The sequence below is a fragment of the Castor canadensis genome, chromosome 17 (assembly GCF_047511655.1).
Source record: "Castor canadensis chromosome 17, mCasCan1.hap1v2, whole genome shotgun sequence".
NCBI lineage: Eukaryota > Metazoa > Chordata > Mammalia > Rodentia > Castoridae > Castor > Castor canadensis.
Window position 1 is genome coordinate 49,865,834 of NC_133402.1, and position 14,254 is coordinate 49,880,087.

General features: G+C 35.9%; 1 protein-coding gene across 5 annotated transcripts in view; it reads left to right on the forward strand.

Moving 5' to 3' along the window:
- The window catches only part of Rbm6 (RNA binding motif protein 6), a 96,135-nt gene that overhangs the window by 20,858 nt on the left and 61,023 nt on the right, over positions 1 to 14,254 (forward strand). For 4 of the 5 annotated variants that reach the window (XM_074059067.1, XM_074059069.1, XM_074059068.1 and 1 more), the window contains one exon: positions 336 to 405. The exons of the other annotated variant lie outside the window; for it this stretch is intronic. In XM_074059067.1, the coding sequence (XP_073915168.1) occupies positions 336 to 405 (70 nt within the window). The remainder of the gene's footprint in view (positions 1 to 335; positions 406 to 14,254) is intronic. 5 annotated transcript variants of the gene reach the window in all.

Here is a 14,254-nt window from a genome sequence, read left to right on the forward strand (position 1 = left end):
GAGACAGTTTCAAGAACTATTTGCCCAGGGCCAGCTTCAAATTGAAATTGTCCTGATCTCTGCCTGCTGATTAGTAGGATTACAGGTGTGAGCCACCAGCAGGAATTCAGCATCTTTTTTTTTGGAGACAGTCTCTTGCTATGTGCTAGGATTACTGGTGTGCACCAATGTCCAGCTTCATTCAGTGTTTTTCTGATGCCTAGAGTGTGCATAGCTTAGTTTTGCCTTTATAAAATAATCACAGCTTTAAATTATGTAGAATAAAAACCAGTAGAATTTAAACTCAGTGTTTGACTATGATTTGTATCATTAATGTAGATACCATATTCTTGCAGATACTTGACGCATTTCAGACTCCTGATGGCATGCCTGTAAAGGAGTTGCAGTTGAAGGAGTATAACACAGGTGAGTTTCTTTACATGCATGTGGCCCTGGGTTAGGAAGGGTTTTTGTCAGATCTCTGCATCATGTTCTACTCAAAAAATTCCTTTAAGAAACCATAATTAAAATTTCCAGAAGTCTCCTGTTAGTGCCTTCAAATAACAACCAACTTTAGTCTAGCTGTGCTAGACTACATATGTGGATATTTGTCCACATATGGACAATAAGGATGCATGTTCCAGTTCTTCTTCTGAGTGCCTAAGAGATATAAATTGAGTGCTGCAGCATCTGTCCTGGTTTTATATAATTAAATTATTAAATTTACTATTCATATTCTTCATGGTGGTGAAATGCTTACATTTGAGCCTAGTAGGATTTAATAAGCATGCTGTTTGTAAAGTTTTACATTTCATTGTTTCAAAGTGAAATTTATAACTTTCTAGAGAAATTGTACAAATTAGTTTCTTGGATTTTTAGTATTGCTCTAAGAACAGAGTCCTGCAACAGTTATTTTGTTGAAATCTATGAATGGATCCAGAAAAGCTTTCTGTTTGACCTCTGTTCTGTGGTCTACACTGCAGATTAAACTGCAGAGTATCCTCATATCAGTTCCTTCAAATCTTACTGTAGAAAAGGAAGGCAAAAGTGAAATGCCAAGCACTCAGTATTTTTAGAACTATATAATATGAAATGGTTTAAAAATAAAGGTAATCTGTAAGTGATCTGTTTTATAGAATTTTAAATTGAAAAAAGTTGAGCGTTAATCTTTTCAAGGAACATATAATTAACAGTAACTCAGTTAAAGAAACTTTCAAGTAAAAGTACTGTGTTTTTGAAGATATAGACACTTTATTTAGTTTCTTGTGGGACTGGAGTTTGAACTCAGAGCTTTGCGCTTGTAAAGCAGGCCCTCTTCATTTTGAGCCACATCTTCCATCTATTTTGCTATGATTATTTTGAGATGGGGCTCTTGTGAACTATTTGCCTGGGCTGCCCTCTAGCTGTGATCCTCCTGATCTCATTGTCCCATATAGACTGAGCTTCCAGCCTGCCTTAGTTTTATTTTTTGGTCTGTTCTTTTATTTTACATTAGTTTTTGCAATGCAGGGATTGAACCCTTGGTCTTACATGGGTTAAGCATGTGCTCTACCTCTAAGCTATATGTCCAGCCCCTGTTGTTCGCTTTTTTTTTTTTTTTTTTTTTTGTGATAAGGTTTCTCACTATGAAGCTTAGGCTGGTGGCCTTGAACATGCTCTGTAGCCCAGGCTGTCCTTGAACCCACAATCTTTCTTCCTCAGCCTCCTGAGTGCTGAGACTACAGGTATGCCTCACCATGTTGAGCAACCTAATACTTTTCAGCAGTTTACCTTGGAATAGAACTTTTGCATTAACTAAATAGCTGCTTCTTCACATGGATTCTGCAGTTGAAAATTATCCACAAAAGTTAATTTTTGTGCTTGAAAGAATGTATTTGTATTAAGTTCAGAAATACTTTTTTTCTGTAATTTGAGAACAAACTCAGAAGTATTATTTCTCAGAAAGCCAGTTATTTCTTTTATAAGCATTAACCCCAAATTTGTGGAAACACGACTAAGAGCAGTTAAGTTATTCTTACATAACTTGTGTTTTGTTATTTATTTTTCACATGTGTCTCATACATGCTTTCTTTGGGAACTCAAGGTAGATTTTATTAAGCTAGCTATGCTTTTTAATTTATGCTGAGGTAATAGCCTTAGAGTCAATCTTGTGTCATGATCTGTGCTTTCATTAAGTATTGAAATACTTTCATTAAGTATTTAGGAAAGAAGAGGTGTGTTAATGTTTAGATAGCAGCAGTTTAAATTCTTCAGTTTCTTTAGTACTCATTGACTTTCTATTTAAATTGTCATATTTACTAACAGAGTAAAAATTACATTAATGTATGGGTTCCAAAGAGGAAGTTCTTAAATTTGCGGGTCATAGTAGCTATTAGAATTGTAATCATCAGACCAAAGGCATTGATATACATATGAAATAATTCAGGACAGTGGTTTAAAAAAACAAGCAAGGCCATTATATTATATTTATATAAATTTTCTGGATTTTTTTTTTTGGGGGTGTGTGTGTGTGTGTGTGGTACTGGGGTTTGAACTTAGGGTGTCACACTTTCAGGTAGATGCTCTACCAAATGGGCCACTCCACCAGCCAAGCTTTTCTGTTTTTAATGGAAGGATTGGATTACCAGTTCCATGTTATTGATATTATATCTCTGTATAAAATAGAATGAACTTTTAAAAATATTTAGTCAGTTCATGCTACTCCCATGCCTAAAACTCTATAATGGCTTTCTATCTCAAGTGGAAGAAATTCTCAATTCCTGTTCTCATAGAGCCCTCTATATGCTGGCCTTTGCCTATTTGACCTCATCCTAGATTGCTCTCTGCATTCCTTATTAGGCTGTAGCCAAACTGAGCTTTTCTCTCATTCTTGATTAGGGTAAACTTCTTTCTCTGTCACAACCTTTGCACTGTTCTTCCTTATGATCCTCATTTGTCTTCTGGGATTTAGTTCTTGCTTCATTTTCTCCTTAGTCATTTTTCATCATATTCTTGTTTGTTAGCATAGTATCAATCACTGATATTTTTCTTGGTGGTTTTGTGTATCTGCTCTTCTCATTAGAAAGTTAGCTTCATGATAACAGGAATTTTGTCTGTCTTGTTCCCTTCTGTTTCCTCATGCATGTAGTGAATAACTAGATAAATGTGGAGAACTGCATGATCTCTTCTCAGGTAAAGAATATTAAAGAATAGTTTAGAATTCACAGCAGTATAGCTTAGACATTACCTATCTGCTGAAGAACAGGTCTTGGAACAATCAGATATTCCTAGAATTTTTACACTTACTTGTTATAAGATCATATGTGAGTCTCAGTGGATGGGGTGACATCTACAAATAAAACATGGCAGTCAGTGGTTTGGGTTGAGTGATGACCTGCCAAAGTCTGTGCTGGATAGGTGTTACTCAAAAGAGGTGGATTGTGGGATGTGTAGAGTTCATTCTTTTAGTTGATGTAATGGGGAGCTGGTCTATAATAAAGAAAAGATTAATACCTGTTAATTTTTATCCTATTTAGAACTGTTTAAGTATAGGGCCACTGCTTTTTATCCAGAACCTATGAGACTAAATGAGTTTATGACTTTTTCTGGTTATTGACACAGAATGTGGTACATAAATGTGAATTACATTTCCTAAGGGGATGTGTACAATAGACCTTCAGGTATATGGTTTCTAGGATACTGCTAATGAGGAAAAATCACAAATGCTGAGGATGTATAGAGTTCAGTATTGTACTGTGGGTGCTTGACTCATTTTCCAGTAGTGCTGCCCAACATCTGCTAAAGACATGCTACCTTTCACAAATCTAAAATTTTTACATTATCTCTTAAATTAAGCACATTCACTTTTAACTTTTTGGGCATCATTTGCTTTTTTGGGAGGCAGATTTTTACAAAATTAAGGGCAGGAAAACACTCAGCAGATCACATAATGATTTAAACATACCTGACCATAATGTGGGACTGACTGAGAGCTTTTCTTCACCAACTGAGCCTCCTAATGCAAGTGCAGAAATTTAAATTTTTTTTTTGAATTTTCTTTTGGTTTTTAAAAATTTATTTTTTGTCTGTGCTTGGTCAAAACTGTGTGTGATAAAGCTGCAAATAAGGCAGGCTTGCTGTATTCAAGTATGTATTTCCACCATGAATATTCCCACTACAAAGCCAGATGTAGTGGTAATATAAACCTATAATCCCAGCACTGGGGAGGTTGAGGTAGGAGGATCATGAGTTCAGGACCAGTCAGGCTAGGTGGTGAGAACCTGACTCAAAAAGAAAAAGAAAAAGGAAGGGGATTGGTGGAGTGGCTCAAGTGGCAAGAGCACCTGCCTAGCAAGTGTGAGGCCCTGAGTTCAAACCCCCGTGCTGGTCCTCCCCCGCCAAAAAAAAAGTCTATAAAGAAGCTCAGTGTGCTCACTTCAAAGCAATATGCATATGCTAAAATTGGAATGAAACAGAAAACATTAGCATGCTCTCCTCTCTGCAGGGATGACATGCATTCATGAAGCATTCCAGAAAAAAAAAAAAGAAACAATATAGTGTAAGTCAGGGTTTGATTCAAAACAGCTTTGCTAAAAATTTACCAAAAAACTTGCTATTTAAGTGATATTTAAGTGATAATTTGTACAATTATATATTTTCTGTATTTATGAGTTTTTCATTTGCTATTTGCAAATATCTCCACTAATTTTAAATTATCTTATGTTATATTCCTGGAAAAAGTATCGAGTAAAATGTTCTGCTGAATAGACAGACTGTGTATATTATATAGAGTAGAATACTATTCAACAATAAAATTGAAGAAACCACTCATGCACATAACATGGATGAGCATCAAAGGCACTATTCTGGGTGAAAGAAACCAAACTGAATAGCTTGTGTGTACTACTGTAGAAGGACTGAATTACATTTGTTACAACATGGATGACCACATATAAATGCATGATTGCATTTATATGAAATATCCAGAATAGGCATAGCCACAGAGATAGAAAGCAGATTATGGTTGCCAGAGGCTGGAGGAATGAAGAATGACTGGTTAATAGATGTGGGATTTTCTTTTGGGTGATAAAAATGTTCTGGAACTAGATAGTGGTGATGGCTGTACAACGTTGTGAATGTACTTAATGCTACTGAATTGTATACTTTAAAATGGTGCTTTTTTCTGGAACTGGTGGCATACACTGTAGTCCCAGTACTTGGGAGGCTGAGGCTGGAGATCACAGATTTGAGGCCAACTTGGGCTACATGGAGAGTTTCAAAAAACAAAAATGCACCAGGTGCTTGGTGGCTCACGCCTGTAATCCTAGCTACTCAGGAGGCAGAGATCAGGAGGATCATGGTTCAAAGCCAGCCCAGACTAATAGTCTGTAAGACCTTGTCCTGAAAAAACCCTTCACACAAAAGGGCCAGTGGAGTGGCTCAGGGTGTAGGCCCTGAGTTCAAGCCCCAGTACTGCCAAAAAAAAAAATATATATATATATATATATATATATATATATATATATATATAATTTTATGCTACAGGTATTTAATTATATTTAGGGGGATTATTTGGGTGGAGTCTTGCTATGTAGTCCAGTCTGGCCTTGAACTCTGGGGTTCAAGCACCTTCCTGCCCACAGCTTTCCAAATAGTGCATACCGCTGTGCCCAGTTTGATTACAATTTTTTTCCAGTACTGGAATTTGAACTCAGGGCCTTGTTCTTGTCAGGCAGGTGCTGTACCTATTGAGCCATGTGTCAGTCTGTACAGTTTTTTATTTTATTTTTTAAAAAAGATACATGATGTGTGATGACACTTATATGACATTCTGGAAAAGGCAGAATTTTAAGGTTAGAATATGGTTGCCGGGGTATTGGGGAAGGAGTGAGTTTACTAAAGTGGAAGCATGAGGGAGTTTTGTGGCATAATGGAATTGTTGTGTCTTAATCGTGATATATGAATTAATGTTAAAGTCACTGAAATTGGTTCTACTGTGGTTATGTTGGAGAATATCCTCTTAGAAAATGCATAGTGAAGTTTTTAGAAGTCAAGGAACATGATCTTCTCAGCTTTCTTCTGGTTTAGAAGAAACATTTAATGTATATGAAGAGGGGAAGAAGAGACTAATGGTAAAGTAGATGGAACAAAATGTTATCAATAATTGAAATTAGGGAAGGGTTTTATTTTATGAGTGCTTTCCATGTACTGTTATTCTTGCAACATTTTTATGACTTGGAGATTATTTCTAATAAGGTTGAAAAACTGACATAAAGCTAATATATTTATTTTTTGCATTGTTGGGGATTAAACCAGTGTGTGTGTGTTATGTGTATGTGTATGTGTGTGTATACTTTTTATTTTTTTAAGACAGGGTCTTTCTAAATAGCCCATGCTAGCCTTGAACTCATAATCCTCCTGCCTCAGCCTCGTGAATGTTGGGATTAGCAGCACTGAGTGTGTTACAACACCTGGGTTTTATTTTTAAATTGTCAGTAGAGCCAGGTGGCTGAGGGGGGAGAATATAGAGTTTGAGGCCAGCTTGGGCTACATAGCAAGAATCGATCTCAAAAAATAAACAACAAACAAAAATTGAATAAAAAATTAGCAGAAACCTTGCAAGTTGAATACTACAATGAATATCTTCTGTCAGCAAGTAAATTATAGTGCAGTTCTCATGGTGGACCCTGGACTAATAGCTACTTGATTCAGATTCTCAGCCTCCACCCTAATTGTACTACTGGACTAGAAGCTCTGAGGACAAGGCCTAGTAATCTGCACTTTTTTTTTTTTTTTTTTTTTGGTGTTTGAACTCAGGGCCTCCCACTTGCTAAGCAGGTGCTCTTATCATTTGAGCTATTCTGCCAGCCCTTTTTTTGTGATGGACTTTTTCAAGAGAGGGTCTCTTACACTATTGTCTGGGAGTCTGTTCTCAAACCATGGTCCTCCTGATCTCTGCCTCCTGAGTAGCTAGAATTACAGGCATGAGCCACCAGTGCCCAGCAGTCTGCTTTTTAACAAGGCCTCCAGATAATTCTGATGTGCCCTCAATTGTGAGAACCACTACATTAGGTTAGATGTTTGTTTGGATTCTTTATTCTAGAACTTTTTGCACAGTTCAAAAGTGACTCAGTAAGCAAGAAGACCTTCTATAAGTAGACGATGCTAGTTCTTTGGAAGCTCATGCTAAACGTATGCCTTACCTCTCTGATACTGGTTCTCTTGCTCTACAGAACTGAGCAGGAACTAGAGTAGTATTGATGCTATTTATGTATTTAGTTATTCTTTTTGTTTATGTAGTGTACAGTCCCTTTGAGAATACCAGAGTACATGAATGCTTAAGTACCTTATGTAAAATAGCATAGTATTTGTTTGTAATTTATGCTTATCTTCCCATATACCTTAAATCATCTTCAGACTACTTGCAATGCCTAATACAATGCAAATGGTATGTAAATAATTGCTGTACTGTACAGTTGGACCTCTGTATCTGTGGGTTCTACTATGGATTCAACCAACAATGGCTCAAAAATATTTTAAAACAAAACTACATTTCCAAAAAAAATTATGTTTGTATTGAATGTGTATAGATTTTCTTTCTTGTTTTTGTTTCCTGAACAGTCTGTGATAGGTTAAATCCATGGGTACACTGAGGGCTGACTGTATTTCCTCCAGAGATCTTGGGGTGGTTGTAGCTCTTATTCAGTGTTTCTGTGACCTATGAATACAGACAGAGTTACTGATTTTTAGGTTTGCTGTATAGTATATAAACTTACTGTGATTTTTTTTTTTTTTTTCAAAATGGATTTGCAGCATATAAGCAAAAATGATACAACTTCTGAGCTGGGCATACCTGGAATCCTAACTACTTAGGAGGCTGAGATTGGGAGGATTGAGGTTTGAGGCCAGCCCAACCAAATAGTTGGGAGACCCCCATTTCCAAAATAATCAGAACAAAATGGACTGGAGTTGTGGCTCAAGCTGTAGAGTGCCTGCTTTGCAAGTTCAAAGCTCTTAGTTCAAACTCCAGTCTCACCAAAGGAAAAAAAAGAAACGACTTCTGGACTAAGTTTCCAAAAAAGTCTCTCAAAAATAGAAAGTAATTCTCTATAGTAACTGCAGTGCTACAGGATTATTTTGATACTGTTTTATTCGTTAGTATCACAAAGTTAGAATTACTAGGTGGTATTAGTAGGAAGAAATAATATTTTGCTTAACTTTATCAGTATTCACATGGTAAATAAGCAGTTTTTATGATCCTAAGAAGGAAATTTCTTCTTAAGAAGTGAGTGTTTACAGTGACCAGGTCACTGCATCTCCTGCCTTAATATTGTGAGTCTAGTGCAAGTGAATGACCTTTTATCAGGGACCTGTACTCTTTGAATTTCTTAAGGGTAACAGGATCATGTCCTTTCACTACTCACAAATGAAACAGTTTGAGTCTTTAACTATATGTTGATAAAACAGAAATGATTTCCTTAAGAAGAAAAATTTAGAGATCTTTTAATTTAGAAATAGAAGTCCATTATGAAATTGGATCTGGCTGATAACTAGTGCCTTTTGTTGGGCATTGGTTATCCATTGAGCATAAGTGGCCCATTGGGGTTGACATATAGCTCATCTCTGTAGTGTTAGCCTTGTATATTTCACCTTGGTCTGGTCAGGTTTCAAGAGTCACAGAATACCAATTGTCTGATCTTTTTCTGAATAGTAGTTTACCTTTAGACTAGTGAATCTATAAGCCAGTATCATTTGTTCTTGTCCTGAGTACTAATTTCTAACTCAGACGTTACTACCTTTGCATAATCTTATCTGAGCCTTTAAGAATAGTGTAAAATTTCGTTTCATTTCTACAGAGGCCAAGGCAGTGGGAAAAAACATTTATGGTCCATATTTTTCTTCCCAGTCAAAATGAAATAGTTTTGTGACCTATGGGAGAAACAGATACATTATTAGTAAATACTAGAAAGTAGTAAGGAAATTTATACTGCCTTTGAACTGTTAAATGCTAATACTGTGACATATTTGAGAAACAGTAACATAGAGGTCGTTGTTTGATTTTTGGTTCCTGATAGTACTTAATAATAAAATTAAAGGTGCTGAAATACATTATTTCATTGCAAAGGAGTTACCATCATTGCTACTTTGCATAAGGTATAACTAAGTGTGGCTTGACTAATATCACATGGTGAGTTGGTGTAGATTCTGTATGTATACAGAACTGTAGAAGTTATTTTTCTTATGTGTTGCTTCAGTGATGATGCTCATTACAATTGATGTGGCACTGACTGAGCACCATCATGTGCCAGGTATTGTGTTAGGGTTGGGGACACAGAAATGAAAAGATCTCAGTCTCTAGTCTGTAACCTTAGTTGTTTTGGTATCACTTCTCTCTATAGGCAGTTTTTCCTTTGTGATCCTTCTGTCATGCCTCTACTATTCTTCCTGCCAGGCTGAAATGTTCTTGGCTTGGGAAAAGTGGATTTGCAAAGGCTCTTTTATTTCTGATGGTTATAATGCAGGATGGTGTTTGCATGAAAGAATGCAAATTGTTATGAGATCACTGACTCTTCAAAGAATACCTGTTCCCCCTTTGACCTATGATCATCTTGAAGTGGTCTGTGCTTCTTTATACTTGTCATGACTCTTCCAGTAGATTAAACCCTCTGAGAGCAAGAGTACCGCTCTCAATTGTATTCATACAATGTCATTATTGCCATTGGAATCGAAATAAATTGAATAAAGGTGAGAGTTTCTTAGTGAATGTTATCCTGGCCCCAGAGAACCATCATCAGGATAAAGAGGCCCCTGGGATTAATTTTGGACTTGGAAAATAAAAACCAAAGAAAAATTTTCCTTTATTTCTTGTATTTATTTATTTTGTATGATGTGGATCAAACTCAGGGTCCTGCCTGGTAGGCAAGTGTGCTACCACTGACCCACATCCTCAGCCCTTTTTGTCTTTAAACCAGTTTGTGTAGATGAGAACTAAATAAAATAGAACCATATGCACTTTTCAAAAATTTAACAAGTAGTCATCAGTGTATATGTGCCTCATTTCATCTGTTTTATTATAAGTCACCAATCCTTATACTATAGTATAGTTGAATACGTATTATAAGAATTGAAATTGGTTATAAGATGTCAAAGTGATGGATTTCATGTGGACCAATTCCATTCTTCCCAGATGGTCATTTAACATATACTTTAGATATTTTTCCTAATGCAAGTTGCCAGGTGTATTTTCACTTGAGGTTTTAACAGAGCAAGGAAACTGTTAGAACTGAACATATGCCTCTTCTGTTCTGTTACTCCCATTGATTCAGATACGTGGGTAAATTCTGTTTTAGTTTTTGCTAAAATTTCTAATTTGATAACATTTTACTTTTCTTCTAAAATTTCCCAATGAAAGGAAATTAGGAAAATGGGACCTATAAAATTGTTCCTCTTTAATCTCTATTAAGATTTTTTGTGTGCTTTTTATGTTCATAATATTTTATTTCCACAGAAATAATATTTGTTTAGAGAAAAAAAAGTTTTGTTTTTCCTCTTAAAGATATATTAAGGATTTTTTTTTAGATAAATTTGAAGGTAGGGCTGACCATCTCATTTAGCTAAACAGAAAGTTCTTATAATTGTTTGGAAAGTTTGACCTGTTAGACTAACAATTTACTGAAATTATGTTTATCAGTATTAATAGTGTCTAGCTCTTTCAGGGGCAGTGACTGAAAAATTAGTTGTAGAATTGTATGTTGCTTGTTAGATGTTTGTTTTCTATACCTTGTTCCTCCTTAACTACCAGGTTACCTTTTATCACAGATACTCTTTTTGGAACAGGTAACTAAATGGTTAATGAAGATGGAGAAGATTTGAAAATTTTAATACTTCCTTTTTAGATTTTTCCTTCCCTTGCCCTGATCTCATTCTCAGCTAACTAAAAAAATTCTAAGAGGCATTCATATTTTTATGAGATTTGTATACTTAGGTTAGAAAATAGAGTCAAGCATACTATATCTTACTATATGTGTGTGTGTGTGTGTGTGTGTGTGTGTGTGTGTGTGTGTGTGTGTGTGTTACTGGGGTTTGAACTCAGGGCCTTGTGCTTGCTAGACAGGTGCTCAACCACTTGAGCCATGTCCCCAGCTCAGGTATGCTTTTTAATAGTTATTTAAGACAAAGAGCAGGGTGCCAGTGGCTCACACCTGTAATCCTAGCTACTTGGGAGGTTGAGATTGCAATGCCAGCCCTGGCAAATAGTTTGCCGGACCCCATCTCCAAAATAACCAGAATAAAATGGACTGGAGGTATAACTCAAGCAGTAGAGCATGCTTTGCAAGCATGAGCCCTGAGTTTTCAAACCCTAGTCCCGCAAAAAAGAAAAAAAGAAAAAAAAGGACCCATCAGCTCACTAGACTGCTTCCCAGCAAGTGACGATTGAAGGAAAAGGTAATAAAATAGACTCTGTTACACTCTTTGGTAAAAATATGTTTGTGGAACTGTTAACACTAAGTTTACCATCTTGATGATTCCAAAGCAATTCTGAATGCAAAGTTTGTTGGTGATTTTCAGAGCGTTACTTCTTTAGGTGGAATATACTCTGTGCCTACTAGAATTTTTTGTATGAAGTATAAAATTACATTTGGAAAATAAAGAAAAAGAAATCCATGATTGTCCTTCCATAGTAATACAACCATTGTAATCATTTTGGTATATAGTTGTGGTGCATTACATGCATTTTCAGAATTTTGTATATTTACCTATGCTTTGCTTGAATCCTGTCCCCCTTTCTGAATTCCCACATTCCTGAATTCCTGATTTTCTTCTTACTGAATGATTACGGAGGAAGGGATGAGACTCTATGATTTCAACTGGTTTCCATTTCTAAGTTTCTCTGAGTGTGAGCATTTACTGTGCCTGCTGTACTTCTGTTATTTAAAGCAATGTATTTTTCATACATTATGGCCCTTAAATGCAAGCCAACCTCTTCATCTGGTGTCAGCCAAAGGAAAAGTCATCTGTTGCAACGCTGGAGGAAAAACTGGCAATGTTGGACTTAACCTATATTGAGAGATGGTATGTTCACCTTGGGGTCTTCAAGCATGATTTTGACAGTGTGTGGTTTTCATCTCATATGCTGATTTTTGCCTCTAACCTCTGAGTTAGATGTGGTTTCATGGTATTTAATCTAGGCTTTTTTATATATTTTACATAATTATCTGTAAGTGTATATTCATTTTTAAAGCTTTTAAAATATCAAGTACCTTTCCAAATTGCTATAAAATTTTTATGGCCATCATTTGTAACCAGACTTTTTAGTTTTTGTCTTTTCAGAATTATTTGGAGAGTCAATAGAGTCATTTCATGAGTAAATACATTCTAACTTGCTTATATAGGCCCACTCACAGTGGTTCTACCATAGATATTTTAAAATAGGAGTAGTTGTTATACTGCTTATTTCAGTATTTCTTAACTAATAGATAAGGGCTTAGCAGTCTCAGGCATGTGTGGATCCTACTTGTAATTCCAGAATTCAAATTATTTAAATCAGTCTAGGATCTTATTAGAGTGCAGGCTATACAGTGTAATGGTTAATAACATCTATTTGACTCTGGACTTCTCAAACTTAAAGCTCAGTATTGGTACTTACCACTAAGGTGAATTTCAGCAAATTACGTATTCTTTCTTTGCCTGCTTCTCTGTGAGTAATTAAATCGGTATATGTAAAGTATTTTGAAATAGAGCCTTGTTTCAACAAGTTCTATGTAAATATTATTTAGTATTACTCTTGGCAATTTTTGAAAATCTTTGTGGTACAGTTAGGAGTTTTGAACACAATTGTAAGTCTTTTCTTCTGTGGTTGTAGTTGGCTTAATGAATTTAATTTTGCGCACTTGAATTAAAAGAGCATAGCACTTTGAGAATTTTAAATTTGGGACACTGAATACACTGGAATCATTGAGTGAAGCTAATGATGAAATATCTACAGTGCCATCATTTGACTCTTTTGCATGGTACACTCTGTTATCTGGACAGATAAGATATTTCTGACCCCATTACAGATTATCTTGATATCTGAGAAGCAAAAACCTATTGCAACTTATTTCTTACAGTCCTTAATTCCATATACAGTGTACTAAGAGAACTTTCAAATTGTAGTTTCAATTTAGTCTCTTTCTCTTTTTTGGCATCACTTGGACTTGAATTTAGGGTCTTACACTTGCTATGCAGGCACTCTACCACTTGAGCCACTCCTCCAGCCCCACTTTAATTTCTTTCTTATTTTGCTCTTCTTTTTTTATTTCCTTAACTGTCCCATCATCTTTTCATAAGAAATCAGCATTTCTTCTCTTCTTGTTTTAAGGTAAATCTACAATTAAATGTGCTTATCTCAAAAATTCATTCTGAAATTGCAGTGTTCTCCTTCCCATTTCACTTTTTTATGCTGTGTGATTTCTCTCTCTCTCTCTCTCTCTCTCTCTCAGGGACTATGTAACCCAGACTGGCCTGGCCTTGATTTTGGGATGTTTCTTCTTCAGCCTCCCGATTGTTGGGATTGCCTTGTTTTTTTTTTTTTTTTTTTTTTTTTTGGCAGTATTGGAGTTTGACCTCAAGACCAACTACTATTCATCTTTATAGGAATGAATTGCATCATAGATTTTCAGTAGGCTAACAATCTTTATCAGGGTGAAAACTTTACGCTCCATTCTAAGTTGTTCAGTTAGTAGCAAAAGTTTCTTATAATTAGGGTAAGACAGCTCACAATCCTCAGAGGCTGTTTTAGATTTAAGTTATGAAGATCATCTACATTTATCTTTCTTTGATCTGAGACAGCAGTGAAGCCGCAGTAGGTCACTATTGAGGAAAACATGGTGTTCACTTGTGAAAAAGAATTGGGTACGTCAGAGGTTTTCCAGACTCTACCACGTGTGGAGTGATGCATCTGGGGCATCTGCATAACTGAGACTGGGGTCCCTGAGGACTCACTAAGCCACCTCCTGTATTGGGAAAAATGGCAGACAGGATACCTGAGATGGTGGAGAGCATCTTGGAGTCTGTGGGTCTGGTCCTAGCAGGCTTAGATGCACACATGCCCTCCCCTGCCTTTTTTAAATTTAAGTTTTAGGTAACATAATTAAACTTTAATTTTTTCCTTTTTCTTTTTTTTCCTTGTTTTGATAGCTAAAGTTTCACACAGAAGAAATCAAGTGTTGGACTTGTGAACTTAATATTATTGCAGGGTAGAAGTATACAGTTGCTGTTAGATGCTCATAATGTCTCCTATAGACTATGTATTTTC